Source organism: Sapajus apella, unplaced genomic scaffold (assembly GCF_009761245.1).
Source record: "Sapajus apella isolate SASKATOON/1434 unplaced genomic scaffold, GSC_monkey_1.0 scaffold19, whole genome shotgun sequence".
Classification (NCBI taxonomy): domain Eukaryota; kingdom Metazoa; phylum Chordata; class Mammalia; order Primates; family Cebidae; genus Sapajus; species Sapajus apella.
In genome coordinates, this window is record NW_022436959.1 from 21,061,606 (window position 1) to 21,081,485 (window position 19,880).

The 19,880-nt window shown below is 34.9% G+C and overlaps 2 protein-coding genes across 14 annotated transcripts in view; one reads left to right on the top strand and one right to left on the bottom strand.

Annotated features, from left to right (window-relative positions):
* Positions 1-19,880, top strand: part of CRPPA (CDP-L-ribitol pyrophosphorylase A) — a 331,189-nt gene that overhangs the window by 151,742 nt on the left and 159,567 nt on the right. For all 12 annotated transcript variants that reach the window (XR_004271443.1, XR_004271445.1, XR_004271444.1 and 9 more), the window contains 2 exons: positions 13,320-13,412; positions 13,859-13,951. Coding sequence is in view for 9 of the 12 variants with exons in the window: in XM_032286714.1 (XP_032142605.1) it covers positions 13,320-13,412; positions 13,859-13,951 (186 nt within the window). In the remaining 3 variants the exon portion in view is untranslated. The remainder of the gene's footprint in view (positions 1-13,319; positions 13,413-13,858; positions 13,952-19,880) is intronic.
* On the bottom strand, positions 15,926-17,479 carry LOC116557255 (prostaglandin E synthase 3). 2 transcript variants are annotated; one of them, XM_032286726.1, is made up of 2 exons: positions 16,916-17,476; positions 15,926-16,852 (listed from the first exon to the last, which is right to left on the bottom strand). In XM_032286726.1, exons 1-2 carry the CDS (start codon positions 17,288-17,290, stop codon positions 16,808-16,810), a joined length of 420 nt encoding a protein of 139 aa, XP_032142617.1. In that variant the 5' UTR covers positions 17,291-17,476; the 3' UTR covers positions 15,926-16,807. The 2 variants fall into 2 exon arrangements, with proteins under 2 accessions (XP_032142617.1, XP_032142616.1); XM_032286725.1 differs by having other exon boundaries at positions 15,926-17,479.

Genomic DNA, 19,880 nt, shown 5'->3' on the forward strand with positions numbered 1-19,880 from the left:
GTTCTGGCTCTAGGCCAGCACAATATCACACTATTATACTGAAGATAGTAAGGAATTTATAAGTAGGAAGAGATGGTTAGTCTTTTATACCTTAATTATCTAACTTACCAAATAATAAATGCCTATCATGATATAGTCACTAGATATAGGGAGTTGAACTGAGCAAGTATGATTTCCTAGTTCCAAGGAGTATATTGTCCAGTTGGGGGTTGAAAAGTAAACAAATGCAAATTAAAATGTCAAATTGTGATGAATATTCTAAGGAAAACCTAACTGTGCGTATTTATGTAAGCACAGCCAGGGAAAGTGACTTAGACTGGGAATGGAAGGTGGTAAGTGAAACCTCTTAGCAGAGGTGGTATTTAACTAAGCCTTTAAAGGTAATAAAGAATTACCTATTTAAAGAACAAACCAGAAGTAACAGTATGTGAAAGCCACATCGAGTGCTTCATTGGGGCACAGAAAGAAAGCCTCTGTGGTTGAAGAAGCAAATGGAGTGGAGGTGGGAGTAGCAGGAGACAAGGAAACAGCTGGTGACAGACCCAGAGACAGCCTTGTAGGCTTTTTACGTTGAGTTTACCAGTTCTGTTACCATTGCTACTATTACCACTTACATAATGTTTTAAAAGGAAAATGAAGAAAAGACTCTATTTGGAAATGACATGACCCAGTTTACCTTTGCAAGAAGATTATGCTGGCTGCTGCCGCTTAAAAGTACAGTTCCACAGAGGAACACCTCTGCAGTATTTGTGTTCATACATCATGTTACCTCAAAACACATAATAAGCATGTTCAACGCAGTATTCATTCCTATAATAAAAGAAATGGAACTCCAAAAGAATGCTGATCTATACTCTGAACAAACAGGGACTGTAGGGGCTTTTCATGTATTTTGGTTATCCACTTCTTGTTTCCTGGAGCACATAATTTAATTATTGTTTTGAGTGATCACAAATGACAAGCAGGGTGTAACTGAAAATCATGATTAAAGCATGCTTTGATTTTGTTGAGACTGTTCTGTGATTCTTAGTTTTTTTTTTGGGGGGGGGGGTTTGTTTTGTTTTGTTTTGTTTTTTTCTCTTATGTCCTCAAAGTTGTGTCCAGTGTATGGATCTGTGCCTTTTGTTATAGATCTCGGTTAAATTCACTGTATGACATATTAGTCAAACAAAACATCAAAAATAGCACATGCAATAAAGAAAAGCAGAGAGAAGATAAACAGAGCAAATTAAGCCACAGCAGCATCCTAAGAACTATCCAAAACAGTTATTTTATGCTTATTTTCATATGTATTAAATTTTAGTCTGAATATACAGGCTTTTTTGGTTTTTGCATCTGAATACTGTATATTTAATAACAATGAAATAACACTGGAAAGCTGCTTTTTTCTCTTGCACTTCTGACTCTGAACAGTGCCACATTAATGTGGTGCATGCATGTGTATACAAGAATACAGAAACTAACCAAAAACCATCTCATTAAATCCATTTGGTTTATTTGGTATGGTAGCCAGATTTCCTGAGCAATTCTCCAGAGGTAGAAAGTCCAAAATGATGGACCACCTAGTTGCATAAGATGGTATGAATTATATTCGTGTTGTATTTAATAAAATTAATAATTTATATTAATAATGGATTGTCAAGGTTTTAAAAGGTTAATTGAGGGAGCTAGGATAATTTGCTTGAAATGTTGTTTTCTCTATTTTTTTCTTAGCGTATTACACATATCTTTTTCATTTTTATATTCTTGAAATACAGGAACCTGTTGACATATTACTCTCCCAAAAGGAATCAGGTGGTTAATCTGTAAAAAAAAAAAAAAAAATGGTCTTTTGCACCTTGTCCACTTAGAGATGAGGTCATTGCTTATAAGTTCTGGACAACCATTATACTAAGCTTAAGAAATAAAAATAAAAACAGAAACAAGCCACCATCAAATTTGGGGCATGTATTCCTATAGTCAAATCTTACCCTTTAACTCAGGAAATTTTTTTATTTTATGCATAAATATGTTTAGAAGGAAAATCCATATAAAAGTTGGCAATGTTTTGTATGTAGATTATAGTTAACCTTCAACAATTGATTTTGAAGAATGCTGTATATTAACTTGCTTATGTTTAAATTGAGATGTAGTTTCAGAACTCTGATTTCACTTCATTTTATTAATTTTTTTGACTCGAATTACAGGTTACATGATGTTTGCAAAGCATCATTTTATGCTTATGTTATTCCTAATAATTGAGTTTGGAAATGGATTTTATGTCAAGTATTTGCACTGTAGTATAGTTTTACTTTATAGTGCCACAAAGTAGATTATTCTGTTGTTCTAGTAGATTTAGTTAAACAATGGTTCCAAGGTTTTGGTGGTTCTGGGACAACTGAATTAAATACACCACTTTGAGCTTATAACCACAGAAAATTATTCATGTTATCTTGTTACCTGAAAACTTTTTTTCCAAGGCCTACAACTAAGTACTTGGGTTTAAAAAAGTCTTTATCCTTCTCTCTTACATTGGGCACCATATACCTGAAATGACTATTTAGTATATGAGAGTAAAAGAAAGTCTGCACCCCTTGATTTGTTATTTAAGATCTTCTGAAATCTATAGTGAACTTTTTTGTCACAGTGCTATTGCTCTTCTGGCTCAACATGTCTTCAAACAATATAGTCTTCTACCTCTTTTGCACTTATTTTACTGGATTGCCTGCCTTCTCTATTTAAATAGTCAATTTTATGTTTTAAGCCTTAGTTGATGACTCTTTGCATGAAGTTGTCCTCAATCTTTTTTTTTTTTTTATTATAGTTGTTGGATCTCTTAAATTATTCACTAGTAGTTGTATCAATCTGCATATCCTGGTAATGATCTGTTTGCACATCTGTTTCACTATCTCTTATCATGGATCCCTCACACAGTGCTGTGGAGATAGAAGAAGCCAGATAAATAGTTGTGGTTAAAGATGAGAGCATGATGAACCAGCAAGCTTCTGGAGTACTTCTCTACCTGGCCAACAGCCAAATGTATTGCTGGAGATAAAGAGGTAGCCTCTGGGTGTCCATCAATCATGTTAACAGTTGAGAAGAGTTTAATACATAAAGTATACCCAAGACGTTTGAACTGATTTTCTAACCAGAAGAAAAACCTATGTTCGTAAAAGGAGGGAAGAATAGGGGCTGGCAACAGATGTTGCAGAGATTAGATGAAGTGGAGTTAGCAACAGTGATGAAATCGGTGGTGATCAACCTTCTGTCAGGAAAGAAAGATAGTGTTGGAGAAATGAACACTGCAGAAGGGACTTTCTAGTGGAGTGAAGAAGATAACTCATAAGCAATATTTTAAAATCGTATTCTGTAGAATCTGCAGTAAGATTCTATATTGATATTTTAATCTGTTTTTTCTATATTGTCTAGAAATGTACTGCTTAAGAAATATTCTAAGATTTAGACATGGTTCTCAAAAAGTCACAATTTAGTTTTTGTTCAAAATGTAATTTATCCTTAGTATTTTTTAAATACTTTGAACCTATAAGCTAAACAATATGTATTCAGCAGGTTACTAATAAGCCATAATGGGAAAGTTGTATGAGAGGGAAATTTTACATATAAATATTGCAAGTATATTTCTCATACTCAAGGAATGTACATTAATGAAAAAGTTTGCTTACTACAAAAGGTTTGATGCAATATAGTGGCAAGTTTCAAGTTGAACAAATACTGGGGTGATGTTTGAATAGTCCTTAAAAGGCTATCGCATGATTTTCTTGGGATTACATGTGAAAGAACTCTTCAGTAAGCTATTTATACATATTATAGCTAATTTGATTTTCTTTATTTTCTATCATTTTGTAAAAACCAGGTGGGAAATTGAGGTTGTTGAGAATCTTTTTGATATTTCTTACCTAGACATTTTGAGAACATTTCTCATGTTGGTGCTATAATGTCAATCAGAATCATGTCATTTAAGTGATTGTTATTTTTTCATCACATGATTTTAATATGGAAACAGGATGCAATTATACTTCTATATACAATTGTCCCTCAATATATATGGGTGTTCCAGGACCTACCTTTCTGCCCTACAAAAACCACTTTGTGAGTGCTCTAATCCCTTCCATAAAATGAAATAGTATTTACATATTACCTATGTACATCCTCCTGTGTATGTTAAATTATCTTTAGATTACTTACAGTCCCTAATACAATATAAAGGCTATATAGTTACAGTGTATTTTTGTAAGTTTTTATTTTTGTTTACTTTTATGTTTTTCAAATGTTTTTGACCCATGCTTGAATCCTTAGCTGTGGAACCAACAGATTCTGAAAGTAGACTGTGCATTTAGGCAGCGTCTCTACTAGGAAAAATAAAAACTTTATGCATGCAAATTAAATTGTGTTGTAAACTTAGAATTTGAAGAAAAAAAGTTGAATTAATGAATTGTTTAGTTTTAGTCACTTACGTTTGCAATGGATTTGGCTTAGTAACGTTACAGTTGTCCTTCATTTGCCAGATGGGGACATATTCCTCAGTAACTATCTTCTCAAAATGAGAGAGGGATTTTAGATTAACCTGGATTCAAATGGTAGCACCTTTGTTAGCTCAAAGTGTGATACAAGCACCAGTTGTATCAGTATCAACTAGATGCTTCTTAGAAATGTTTATTCTTAACTTTACCCCATATCTAAAAGAATTAAAATCTGCATTTCTAACAAGATTCTCAGTAATTCCCATGAACATTGAAATTAATAAACACATCTAAAATTTATTTTGTCTTCCCTTTAGGCTATAAACTTCTGGAGGGCAAAAACCTGTCTAGTTCATTGACATGGTCTCAGTATACAATTTAGTGCCTGGCTTGTAGCTATCAATAAATATTTGTCAAATTAATGAAAGTATATTAATCCGTCAATGGCTAAGACACTCAGTTGTTTCTGAGCTTGTTTTTATTTTTAATTAAGGCAAATAGGATTTGTTCATTTTAACTTGCCAATTCTCAGCTTGCAAATGTTTTATACATTACTAGTAATACAAAGGGATCATTTTACTGTTTGTATCCTTTTCACATATCATTGGTGATTTCTGCTGAGTAGTAAGTACAGAATACGCCTGCCAAACATGAATTATGAGTTAATGCCAGTCGTTTCCCGTCTGCTACATGCTGCCTTTTAGTTATAGTATAATCTGTCAAGAAAGCTCAACAGAAAGAGGAGCAGGATGGTATTTTGTGGATTTACATTTTGTGTATTCACTATCCAGCTTTGGATGTATAATAAAATGGAGACAGGCACGGTGGTGGCTCACACCTGTAATCCTTTGGGAGGCCAAGGCAGCCAAATCACCTGATGTCACGGGTTCGAGACCAGCCTTGTCAACGTGGTGAAACTCCCATCTCTACTGAAAATACAAAAATGAGGCCGGCATGGTGGTGGGTGCCTGTAATCCCAGCTACTTGGGAGGCTGAGGCAGGAAAATTGCTTGAAACTGAGAGGCGGAGGTTGCAGTGAACCAAGGTGGCGCCATTACACTCCAGCACAGGCGACAGAGCAAGACTCAGTCTCAAAAAATAAAAAAAGTGACAACGGGAGCCTTAAATTATATGTGTTAGGTGCTCAGGTTTGTTAGCGTTAGAGCTTGTCATTTTCCATTTCATGGTCTTTGTAGTGCAGGATCAGAACAATAGTTGGCTTTCAAAGTGAGTCTTAACAGTGAGAGAGGGATGCACAAAGGAAGCCTTACCACGGTAATGTCTTCTACTACCACCAACTGCTCAGCATATGTTTAATGCAGTGGGTCAGAAGCACTTCACATTACTTCAAAATCAGATCTGAAGATTGAAATGGGAGGCCACTTCTTAAGTACTTTCTTCCCTGTCCAGAACCCAGAAACATCACAATTAAGGGAATGTATGTACTGGCAATTAAGATTGTTACTACTTAACTGACTTCCTCCAGAATATATGTTCCTCCCCTGCCCCACTTCCTCCTGGGGTTGACTTTGGGACATGTGGAATTACTTCCCTCTGGGTAAGAGTTTTATGATGTCTCTGACAAGGTAATAGTACCCAGAGTAACACTGATGTCCAGTGTGCTTTAGAGGTTATATATGTGGATCTGGGAGTTCAAACAGATCCGATTCTGAGTGCTTGCCCCTTACTGGCTGTGTAATCTTAGATTATTCAAACTTTTGTGCCTGTGCTGCTTTATCTATAACGTGAGGATGATGATAATACCTGCCCATGCATAGGTGTACTATGCAGTTTTAAAATAATTGTTGAAAGTATTTAGCACAGATTGTGGCAACTTATAAAGCCTCAATAAATACAATATATTAAATTTAAAGGGGTAATGGCGATGTGTTTTAAAGGGTCCTCTAATAGTAGAAGTTAAGAAGTGAGTAAAGTAATAACAGCAAGCATTTAATATAGCATGTGCACTAGGTGGCCCAAAACATGAATGTTACTGGGTCTTTACAGATATTCAAAGATGAATGACTTGAGAGCACACTTATTAGACTTTAGACTTTCTCGAACAGTAGTTGTTGGGAGAAGTTCTTGGACTTGGAGGCAGTATCCACTGCATTATGTAGCACTGCAAATGGATCTTCAGGGCTGAATGTTAGACTTCAGTCTTTGTGCTGTGACTTTTAGGTTGTATAGTGAGGGAAGCACTGGTCCTTTGACTGGTGTGATAAGAGACTGGGATCCAACAGCAGTGCAGTGTTTCAGAACCTTGGTTATAGTCCTATTTTGCCTACCCAGCATCTAGGATTGGGAGAGTATCAAGACGTGCTTTGGTATGATCAGCTAGTTAAGGTTTAAGTCCTATGATGGCAGGTCATGAAGTGGAGGGCCACTGTTAAGATCCACCAGCTTACCATTCATGTAGTTTATATAACCTAGCAGACTGATAACCCAATTTATTAGCTTGCAACTCTACCAGGACAGATTTCTTTAAAGCCTTCCAAGAGGAAAAGCTATAGAGAAGACATTTTGGAAAAGTTAACTGTTACCCTTCACATATTAACTTAGCCAATCCTCATATCAATTCTGTGTTGTACTCATTTTACCGATGAGTAAACTGAGCCACAGGGCTTACGTAACTTACCCAAAGTCACACAACAATGATGTCCTGGAGATAAATTCAGACCCAAGGATCTTGGCTGGAGAGCCTATGCTCTTTAAAACAATAAAACAAAAAACTTAAAAGCTTACTCTAAGAAATTAAGTAGTAAATGCCGAATGCTAGATAGAAAAAAGGGATGTTAATTGTTGGCATGTTCACAGAATGGAAAGAAAATGTCTCTCTACAAGTCAGTGGTTTATACCAATATTAGTGCCATTGTTTGAATGGTGGATAGGCAAGAAGTTGGCAGATTCAGACTCAGAGATGACCAAGCTAGCATTTTCTGTCAACAGATGATTGACTTTTCAGAAACACATATTTGAACCTCTGACTCATGGGAGTTGAACCAAAACCTTTCAGCCTTAGTTAGGTCATAATGCTTTTTGAAGTGAAAATTTTTTTGACAATCTGTCTTTATTCCTAATATCCATGCTTTATATAGTATTAATATTGTGAATACACAGATGTTTGCATTTAGTTTATGGCAAATCTTTCCTAAACCTGTTACGATGTAAGGAAAGTTTCATTTTTTTGTTATTGTTGTACTTTAATTTACTGAACACATTGGAAGGTTGTTGTAAATTTTGTTTAAATGTCTTTTGAACCAGAATATTTACAGAAGAAGTTCTAGCCAGCAGATTGTTCCATTTGTTGTGTTTGAGTGCAGAAACATCAAGAATGACAACATGTAATGATTGCATAGGATTTTTTATAAACAACCTAATAGCATTGTCTAATGTGATCTTTGTTGATTAAAGTGTCACAGATACCTTTGCTATATTTAGGTAAAATCTAAGTTTCTTTACTCAAGCATGGAAAATACTGATTGTTTTCTGTTTGGGAGGAAAGCAGTATGACTAAAAGAATTATACTGGACTGGAAACAATTATTAAGAGTCTACATTTCAAGAAGAAAAAAATTTCAGTTTGACTTTTCAAGAGTACAGAAATACTAATATTTAATAACTTTTATGCAAATGCTGTGTATGCATTTCTATCTTAGTCTATGGTCATTAGCTGAAGAATGACTTTCTTTGAAGTGCAGTTTTAAATGTATCATGTTACTGAACAAATTTTAATTACGGCAACACTATGTAGCTGGGCAATGTGCTTTCCATATATCTATATTGTATATTCTAAGAGTGTATATCCTATTAACTGTTAATACAGTTAATAATAAATAAATAATAGCTTTGAAGGAACAAGTAGATATTAAAGTCAATATGGACCGAAGTTGTCATAGGCTTGAATGAGCCCAGTATTTGTGATAATACAGAAAAATATCCTTAGAGTTGAAGAATATTTATGTTGAACAGCAGAATGGGTGGTTAGGATTTGAATAGGTAGAATATAAGTAGACTATGAAGGGCGTTAATGTCAAAGTCACTATTTTAGATGTACTCTAATAGGAATTATACACATATACATGTAATATATATATATGTCATTGCATCTTCTTAATGAGAAAAATGAAGCTCTTCTAGAAATACTAATCTTATAATACTCTTAATGGTTAGGGAATACTTTCCTTTTTTATAAAGATATATAACATTAAAATGAAATAATTCCTCAAAGTACTTAAAAATAGTAGTGACAGCCAGGTAAATATGATAAAGGTCATTCACAAAATGTTCCTTCACTGCTTTAAAAACAATAGAAAATTAGTAAAATTACTAACAGTAACCAAACAAATGTGAGAGGCCCCACTTAATGCATACATTTTTTAAAGTAACAGTCATGAAAGTAAGTGCAGATTACAATCTGGCTAATATGTTCTAAACGCTGCACATGGATCTCCCAGACCTTGTAATGAGGGCAAAAGTTGATTCATTAAGATAATTTTTTTATTTTTAACTTATAAGCAGATTGAGGGGCTGAAATGAGGGCCAAGGAGAATCCTTCAAGAGTAGAAAATGTGTCAATTTCCTGTGGCATCTCATAGAGACAGAGAAAACTATCAGTGCCTGATTTTGTTTTAACACTCTAACTCGAAGAAAATAACCAGGAAAGGTACAATTCGTACTTAAAAAAAAATTATAATGCACATAAGTAAGTAGTAGTAAACCTGAGACCTCTTCCTTCCTCCAAATTACACCTTTATGTTCTGTAGAACTCAGTGAGAATCTGAATTCAAGAAGGTTAAAAATTCAAAACACAACATTGTAACAGACTAACAGTAATTGAATAGGGAACAAAATTAATATGAGAACAGCACTATTACAGAACTATTTAGTCTCTTAGAGAAACAATATAAGAAGTCAGATAACTCAGGGAAAAGTTGAGATAATTGTACCATATTCCAATAAAAAAAATAAATGATAGCTAAAATAGACTGGGTGTTTAGATGATTAAGGCAGCCAATGTGTGGACAGTTTTCAGATATTAAGTAGAAAATCAAATTCTTCAGACAGCTATAAGAAAGTTTCTTTGAAGTAATTCTTTTCGACCTAAAGGGCGTATTTTCAGGAAAAGCTGAGAAATAACAGTTGGGAATAAAACTTACTGTGCTTGATTTGGAAATTCTCCATGAAGAAGAATAATTGAGGAAGACATAGATGCAAAATCCGTAAATAAGCAAAACTTAGGATAGTCTGACCTCTTACATGTCTACAATATTCACCCCAAATATAATGAAGCATTATCTACAAGCATTGGAGATAATGAAGGTGAAATCCAAGAGTATCACCACCAGCCACATTTTCCTCTGGTGATAAGACTAAAAGAAAAAACCTCAAATGTAACAACTGTGAGTACTTGGAAGGGTGGTGGACGGATGGAGAAAAAACTGCCTGACATTGAAATCTAAGAAAATGAATGGTGAATGGCTGAATGACAAATGAAGTATAAGAAGCAGAAGGAAGGCTGGACGCAGTGGCTCACGCCTGTAATCCCAGTACTTTGGGGGGCTGAGGCGGCTGGATCAGGAGGTCAGGAGTTTACGACCAGCCTGACCAATATGATGAAACCCTGTTTCTACTAAAAATATAAAAATATATCCAGGTATGATGGTGCAGGCCTCTATTCCCATCTACTCGGGAGGCTGAGGCAGAATCGCTTGAACAGGGAGGCAGAGGTTGTCGTGAGCCAAGATTGTGCCATTGCATTCCAGCCTGGGCAACACAGTGAGGCTCCATCTCAAGAAAAAAAAAAAGGCAAACAAGTAATATTTAAAGATAGTGGCACAGTGATTGCAAATCTGTGAGGGAAAGTATAAACCAAATTTTTATCTCTAGATAAACTATTCTTAAAGAAGCAAAAACTCAAGGAATGTAAAAATGTTAAGGCTTTCGTAAAAAAAAAAAAAAAAAAAATACTCCAAAACAAGCAAGTACTTGCACATAGTTATCTAATAATACAGTGAATTAAGAAGAAAAATTTAGAATTGGGGATATTTTGTTAACTCACTTTCCTTGAAGATGGATAGATTATGTCTAAATTATGTCCATTATGGCCACAAAATAGAGTAAGAATCTAATAAACCTTTTAGATTTAAAACCACACGATAGACCAGACCTCAGCTGTGGGCAGAACTTAAAAGTGTGCTATCTCCTCTTACAGAAGGAAGTCAGTGAATACTGACTTAGAAAGGTGTCATTAAGAGGGCAGTGTCTTTATCCTGCCCATAGCATCTTTTCTTAACCTGTAGAAAGTAAACTTCCTGGAAATGAATTATCTGAAGTTTAGCAATACTTTTGGTTTTACGACATTTGGTTTTCATTCGCTAAAATTACATAACTTAAATGACATGCATATTATTCCATTTTAATAGAACATTCATACTTTTAGTCTTTCCCTTCATTTGTCTTTCCTGCTTACTACATATATTATTGGTAGAGAATTGTTGAAATGATACTTAACTTTCAGAGTTATTACCTCTATGTAGTATTTTTTGATGAGTTTTTAAAGAACTTTCCCACATTGTTCATTTTAAGAACATACACTATTTTCTTGACACAGGATGTTTTTCTTTTAAAAGAACTGGTGGTTGGCCGGGCGTGGTGGCTCAAGCCTGTAATACCAGCAGTTTGGGAGGCCGAGGCGGGTGGATCACGAGGTCAAGAGATCGAGACCATCCTGGTCAACACGGTGAAACCCCGTCTCTACTAAAAACTACAAAAAATTAGCTGGGCGTGGTGGTGTGTGCCTGTAATCCCAGCTACTCAGGAGGCTGAGGCAGGAGAATTGCCTGAACCCGGGAGGCGGAGGTTGCGGTGAGCCAAGATCGCGCCATTGCACTCCAGCCTGGGTAACAAGAGCGAAACTCCGTCTCAAAAAAAAAAAAAAAAAGAACTGGTGGCATAGTTTTATAATTTTTTTTTTTTTTTAACAACTAAGTATTTGCTAATGGTAAAAACATAAATGTTTCTACCCTCAAAGATCTCAAACTCTGTCCTAAAGAAATTTAACACTTTAATACTAAAAAAACGTAATCAGAATCTCTCTTATGTTCTCATTCTCTATATGCAGAAGGAAATTTTAAAGTAAGATTTTTTTTTTTCTGAATTCAGAATTCAGTTGTCCATCTTTGTTGAATTTAAGATCTGATGATACGGTTGCCTTACTTCATATCTGTCAAGTCAGAAATTTGGCAGGATGTAACACTATACCCTACTTTCATGCAAGTAACTCAACCTGACACAGTATCATAGAAGTTGGTGGAAGACCTGAGACTACAGGGTCAGAGAAAAGACCATTTATTACAACCATAGCAGTAGCAAGAACAAAAATGTAGCGCTCGTTTTTTTTTTTTTTTTTTTTTTTCGGAATTCCAATTTCCATGGAGAAATACAAATAGGGTTAGTTGTTGCTAGGCAGTGGGGTTCTTTAAAAAGAAGCTTGATAGTAGAAAACCCTGGCCTTGTATAGGCAAACCAGCCCATCTGCTCCTTAATAGAGAAGTATTGCTCTGAAATGCCATGTAAGCTTAATCCAGGGAGAATGATGTTCCCATCTTAGTGGAAAACCTGTTTTAGGAGGAAATATCTCTATGTTTGCAATTTGTGCAAACATCCTTGCAAAGAAAGCATCGAACAAGTTAGCTGTTAATGCCTTAGAAAATGTTTGAATATATGAGAGACTTTTGAAAAATTGTCCCCCTGTAATATCTAGATGTTACCCCTTGATCAAACTTATTATTGCAGAATGGATACTAGTTTCTTTTTTATTGTAATATTAACATATTGTTGACGACTATGGCCTTTTGGCTTTTTTATTAATAGCTCAATATTATTTTGCTCAATAAAAATTTTAAACTGAACTAAAATTTTTAAAATTTAGTAGCTAATTTTGAGAGCAAAGCTAAGACCTTGAAACCTTTCTCTTATTCTCCAGTATTTTGTCAAAATCATAGCAAATTAAGCTACTAAGTAGATAATGTACAGAGTTACAGAGTTTGATGTTCAACTGAGGAACAGCATTGTATTATTTTTAGAACTATAAAATGTAAAGCATTCTAAATGTAATACCAGTACGAATCAGTGAAATGTGATTTCCTATGGAATTAATATAGCAAGGATATCACAGATTCCTTGTCTAGAAATCCTTAAGTTGTTGTTCATATTATTATCATAGAAAAATCCTGAAACAAGCTAATTAGAATATTAAGTTATATGGAATAAAAATCTTTTAAGGAAAGTTTGTATAATATGTATTCTTTTCTAAATCTAATCTGGGACTACTTGTAGTGAGCTCTGACAGTTTTTTTTAAGGATAGTCTATGAGTTTAAGTCTTCTCTCACTTATATTGTTGTGATGATTTCTTACTCCTTCCCCACTTCTGGTTATTTCAGGTTTAGTGAAGTCTATTCCTTGAATAAAAACTGTTATTTAATATGCCTCTGGGTGCCTGTAATTATCCCTGCAACCTTTCCCTTTTAGTCCTTTAACATGTTCTTCAATATTTATTTGTATAAGATAAACCAGACTACTAGCGTGTTCCAGAATATAATCTGTGTGTGTCTACAATTTTTTTCCTATCTGAAACAATTTTCTGTACCCTTGTTAGCTAAAACATACATTATTCATAGTCTAGTTCAAATGACTTCTCGATAACCTGATGAACTTCAGCTTGTATTACTTTTTTAAAAATTTATGATCCTTGGCTTTATGTGCCTCTCCTCTAGCAATTATGTGATTCTTTGTAACAAAGATGTTTATGTTTGGTCTTTCTAATTTGTGAATTCATTTCTGTTTTTTTCCTACTAGCATGTAAAAGTCACTTCTGAGGCTCTGTGTCATGCTGGCAGAGATCTTCAGCAAATCATCCTAGATCAGTGCTACAATTTTGTTTGTGTGAATGTAAGTCAATTCGAGTGATTCGAAGCACTTGAGGATATGAGCAAATGTAAAGTGGAAGAGAACTAATTTGATTCTTAAATATTTGTATATGAGATTTTGATGAGTTGTCTTACATGTTTTTGGAGATTTTTATCTTTGAAAGAGGAATAATACTTTTAACAAGCTAAATCCCATAATGAGAACAGTGATACTTTGGACAATATTGTCAGTTTTCTGTTTTGTATCTGATCTAAAGTAGATAATAAGAAAGACAAAGGTTTGACTTAATTGGTAGATGAAATTTTGACATGCATAACTTTATGGGTATCCTTTAAAATTATTTATAAATTGAAAACTAAGCTTGATAAATATTTTGAATGTTATGCAGAATCTCTTCATTTTTTTCCTTGAATTTTAAGTCATTTAAAAATGTCTTCTGATATCCTTTTAATTTTCTGGTCTTTCAGGTTATGACTTCTGACTTTCAAGAAACCCAGAAGTTACTGAGCATGCTTGAAGAAAGTAATCTTTCCATTTTATATCCTGTTGTTGTTGTTTCAGTAAGTGAAATTAATGCAGATTTTCTGAAATTTATGCTTCCTTCTTTGTAACTAATGTATGTATTTTTAAAAACTTGATCCAATTGAGAGCATTAACTGAAACTCAAAAGAAACTCTTCTTTGTGGATTCCTCTGCTTACTCTCTTGCTATGACTTCTATGACTGAATGCCTTCATTATTGCAATCATTTGGTTGAATTAACAGGTTTGGAAATCTTTTTCAACCCAGCAGCCAGTTTCTTTTTTTTTTTTTTTTTTTTTCCTGCACAAAAAATGGCAAAGTATTCAGCTTAAGTCAACTGGTTGTTTGGACAGTATAAAATAGTTTTATTTAACATATTATCAGAATACTATTAGGGAAGCATTCCAGTTGTTAATGTGAGGAAAAAAACCTAGTAGAAGAAAACTGGTTCTTGGGTTGTTTCATTTTCTGTGTTCCACTGAAAGCAAAAGTAGAACAAACAGCAAATAAAAAAGAATTCCTAGAAGAATGGCCTATGAAAATTTTGGAGAGATTTTTCCATGACAATCTAAAAGTATATGTTTAGTGCAGAATTTATTTGATTAGCATGTTAAACTATATAGCAGAGGGAACTATCAGAGAGTAAAGTTGGGAAGGAACAGAATCAGAGCCCAAAGCCCTCTAAATTGGCTGAGGAGCAGAATCTATAGTTAGTAGCATTTCCCTGTGTGAAGGGGTTTCAGACATGAAATTCTCTGAAAAGCTTAGCAACTGCCAAGTTTCTAAAGCTCAGGCCCATCCCATGGTGTGGGAATGTAATTCTTTTCAGGTAAGGTTAATAATAATGAGATAATTTGGAATATAAATAACTTGACTGAGTAATGCAACTAGTAACAAGTTAGCATCTCCAACAAACTGGGAGATATTATTAATTCAGTGGCCTCTTTATTTGGTCATATACCATAAAGGTAACTTTCATAGTTGCATGTGTTTATTGAAACCCAAGGTTCTTATGTAATTGATCTTCATACAACACAGATGCTTCCGTTGAGCTTTTTAGGAACAATATGGAATATATCCATTGTTGGAAGCCTTTGAGGCTCTGTAGGATAGAGGTAAGTTCAGAGTTCTGTGTTTGGCCTTTTATTCCTCTCTCCACATTTACTCACTTGGAGATCTCATTTTTCAATGTTCCCAGATATGCTGATGAGGCCATCCAGTGTAGTGAATTAAAAGTCTATATGCTAAAATATTGTAAAATGTTTATTTTATATTGGGACATTATCCTTTTATAATACTTGAATGCAGGTATACTTCAGTTTCTTGCACTCTGAAGATACATGTTTTACAAATTGAAGTTTTGTGGCAAGCCTGTGTCTAGCAAGTGTATTGGTACATTTTTCCAACAGTGTATGCTCAGCTCATGTCTCTATCACATCTTGGTAATTCTCACAATATTTTTAAATTTTTCATCATTACAGTCTCTGCTGTGGTCGTCTATGATCAGTGATCTTTGATATTACTATTACTGTGTTGGAGCACTGCAAATCACATCTGTATAAGATGGCAGGCTTAACTGATACATGTGTATATTCTGATTGCTCTTCTGACTAGCTGTTTCCTTATCTCTCTCTCCTTACCTTTGATACTCACTATGTGCTGAAATACAACAATATTGAAATCAGGTCAATTAATAACCCTACAATGACCCCTACATGTTGAAGTGAAAGGAATAGTCCTGTGTCCGTCACTTTCAGTCAAAAGCTACAAGGCCTACAGAGCAAGGCCTAATTCCCTTCAATTCTGTGAAGACTGTGGAAAGTGAAGAAGTTCCAGAAGAGTTTGAAGCTAGCAGAAGCTTATTCATGTGGTTTAAAGAAAGAATTGTCTTTATAACAGAAAAACGGAAGATGAAACGGCAAGTGCTGATGTTGAGGCTGCACCACATTATCCAGAAGAGCTAGCTGAGATAATTGATGAACATAGCAGTGCTAAATGACAGATTTTTCTTTCTTTTTTTTTTTTTTAAGTCTTCCAACAGTTTATTAGAAAGAATGTAGACATTTAAAAAAATCCCCACTGTCATGAACATAAATTGAGGTTTTCAGCCCTTGTATAAGCTGAATTAAAAGAAATAAAAAATCCAATAGTGTATTAAACGTTTTTCACTCATTTGCCATACTGACAGTGCAAATACAAATCTGGTCTAAATGTACAGACTTTCAAGCAACAATGTACAGCTTTCTTCGTCCTCCATGCTAAGAGATGTAAAAGCTTAAGGGTCAAACAATACCAAATGTATAGGCTTCAAAAACCATCTAAGTTAGGGCATTCTGTAGTTTTAGCTAAGATACACCTGGAACATTGACAAGTGATCACTTACATAGAATAATGTGAAGTACATTTTTTTTTTTTTTTTTTTTTGAAAAATAAACTTTAGTGGAACAACCCTGAAGGGTAACACTAGAGGAAGAGCAGGTTACCACCAGTAAGGTGTCAGCCAATTTGTTCCAGCCACTTTTGAATCCATGTTCTATACTCTAATTTTCTTTCCCTAAGCTTCCTATCATGTCAGTATCTATGTTATGAGGAAAAGGAGACTTAGGCGAAATGTTTTTATCATAACTGCTGCATCAATTGCCTAGGACCTCAAAGCTTCATGAAAGTCTGGGAAATGTTCATGCATAAGGTTATTGCCTTAGCTGACTTAAAATTGCCCCAAACAATGGTACATATCAACCCTTACGAAGCCTTTTAAAAAACAAACAGGTTGAAAAATGGGTTAAAGTAGGCAAATACAGCATCTGCCTTTAGAGCTATCAACTCAGCAATTCTCTCAATTATGAAATCTTGCAGAGAAGTTATTTCTCAAAATCCAGGTGATGACAATATTCCTTACTCCAGATCTGGCATTTTTTCATCATCACTGTCTTGTGAATCATCATCTGCTCCATCTACTTCTGGTAAATCTACATCCTCATCACCACCCATGTTGTTCATCATCTCAGAAAAACGATCAAAATTAGACATGTCCTCATCTGAATGGTCTTCCCAGTCTTTCCAATTATTGAAGTCCACACTAAGCCAATTAAGCTTTGCCCTTTCTTTTGTTAACCTTGGCCATGACTGGCCAGATTCTCCTTTTCGTAAACAACATAAAATTGATCTGTCCGTTCTTTTATGCTTGGAATCATTTGGATCAATACAGTGAAAAAGGTAAATTTCATTTAAATGCTTAAAATTATCACTTCCTCCAAGACAACTGAATGTAAGTTTGGATTTTTCAAAATTTACATTAACATCCTTACTGTCTTCAACACAAAATTCAATGAAGATATAGTCCCTTCGATCGTACCACTTTGCAGAAGCAGGCTGCATTGTGAACGGGGCAGGGGGACGGGCGAACGGGTGGGCGGGCCTCTCTGGCGGCGGCTGCTGCTAAGAAGTCGACTTCTCTCCGGTGGCGACTCCGCAGTTTTGTCCCCGGTCGCGGCCTCTTCTCGTTTCCCTCAGGCGACGGCGGTAGCAGCGGGCTCGACCTAGCTCCCCAGAATGCACCGCGCGGAAAAAAAGCAATGACAGATTTTTCAATGTAGATGAGACACTTCTACTCGAAGATCATGCCAGTATGGGGGCTTTTATGGACAGAGAGGAGAAGTCAATGCCTGGCCTCAAATAATACACTGACACTTCTTAGGAGCTAATGCAGCTAGTGACTTTAAGTTGAAGGCAGTTGCTCACTGACCATTCTCAAAATCCTAGGACCCTTAAGAATTATGCTAATTCTATTCTCTGTCTGTGCGCTGTAAATAGAACAAAACCTGAATGACAGCACATCTGTTTACAGCATGGTTTACTGAATATTTTAAGACCACTTTTGAGACTTAATGCTCAAAAACAAAGATTCCTTCAAAATACTTTTCAAAAAAACTGCTTATTGGTAATGTACCTAGTTACCCAAGATCTCTGATGGAGATGTATAAGAAGATGAATGTTGTTTTTGTCTGCTAACACAACATTTATTCATCAGCTCATAAATCAAGGAGTCATTTAGATTTTCACTTCTCATTTTTGAAGAAATACCTGGTGTAAGGCTATCACTGTCCTAGATAGATTCCTGTGATGGATCAGTGCAAAGTAAATTGAAAACCTTCTGGAAAGGATTCACCCTGCTAGTTGCCATTAGGTACATTCATGATTCATAGGGGGTCTAATGTTAACAGGAGTTTTGAAGACTTGATTCCAACCCTCATGGAAGACTTGGAGGCATGTGACTTCACCAGAGGAAGTAACTGCTGATGTGGTAGCAATAGCAAGAGAATAGAAGTGGAGTCTGAAGATAGACTGAATTGTTCTAATCTCATAAAACGTAGATGGATAAGGAGTTGCTTCTTATAGATGAACAAAGAGAAAGTGGTTCCTTGAGATGGAATCTAATAAATGTTTAAATGACAATAAAGCATTTAGAATATTATATAAACTTAGTTGATAAAGCAGTGGCAGAGTTTGAGAAGATTATGTCCGATTTTGAAAGCAGTTCTGTTGTGGGTCAAATGCTATCAAACAGCATCGCATACTGCAGAGAAATTTTTGTGAAAAGAAGGATCACTCTAGGCGTTGAATATGTTGTTGTCTTATTTTAAGAAATTGCTATATCCAACCAACCTTTGGCTACCACCACCCTGAACAGTCAGCAGTCATTACACCAGGAGGAAGATTAGAATTCACTGAAGGATTAGATGGTAATTAGGATTTTTAGCAATATACCATTTTAATTTAAGATATGTACATTTTTTAGTTATGCTACTGTACACTTAATGAACAATAGTATAATGTAAATATGACTTTTTGTGCCACTAGAAATAAAAAATTTCATGTGACTCACTTTATTGAGAAATTTGCCTTACTAGCTTCAGCAGCCTGGAGCCAAACTCCCAATATTTTTGAGGTATGCCTGTTACTTTCCCATTGCATAGGCAGACTTAGCGTGATGTTATTATTATGAGCATTATTAATTTAATAGAAAAAAGTGTAACTAGTTTATATCTAGAATCTGTATCCATAGCATGGAGCAAATAATTAGAAAGGGTATTGTAAGTAATGCTGGCATCTTGGATGGAGAGGTGAGTGAATAATGTCTGAGTATTTAAATTGTCCTGTCAATGACTGTGAATATGACTGATCAGGCTTCATCGTTTTTTCTTCTGATACCACTTTCACCAAAAATGGCCAGAAAGCAATTTCAGTTTTCCTATTAATGAAAATCGGGCAGAACATTTCAAATGCATACCAACTTAATAGATGCATTAAAAATATGATAATTATAAAATAAAAGACATAAATCTAGATGCATCACAGTTTACTCATTAGTAAGAGGAAAAACTATTAATACACATACATACATAGTGTTTGCATGTGCAAATTCATATGCAGATATGTATACACATGTTTGTAATTGGAAAATTACATACCAGGCACTTCAGAGGCTATAGCATTCTCTTTCATTCTGTCTGAATTAACTTTTTTGGAAGATTAAATCAAGAAAGATGTCTTAGCACAAGCTTTTTATTTTTATTTTTTTATAAATAAGACTTTTGTTAACTTTAAATTATGAAAAGAACTTTCAAAAGGAGTGTGATCACTTGCTTCCCTAAACAAGTAGCTTTTATTCATCAGAAAATACATTACAAAATGACATCAAAGTCATAGAAAAATATGTCCATTTTGATTTTTGAGTTATGTGATTCCACAGATATTGCATGCATGCATTGTAAATGTTTAAAGGCCTGTTTTGTCTTGGCTGAGATGTACAGTGGTTTACAGTGGTTCTTTTTCTTATGCAAGGGTTGTCAACTTCCAATTTCAGTCCATCTGAAGAGTGGAAGGCTTAGCAGGAATGAGTCACATGCAAAGTAAAATTGTGGTTATTGGCCATTTATGAGGTTTTCCAATAGACTAGTTAAGGTTG

Excerpts from the sequence above, each read along its gene's own strand:
- LOC116557255 (XM_032286725.1), bottom strand. The coding sequence starts at position 17,290 with ATGCAGCCTGCTTCTGCAAAGTGGTACGATCGAAGGGACTATATCTTC.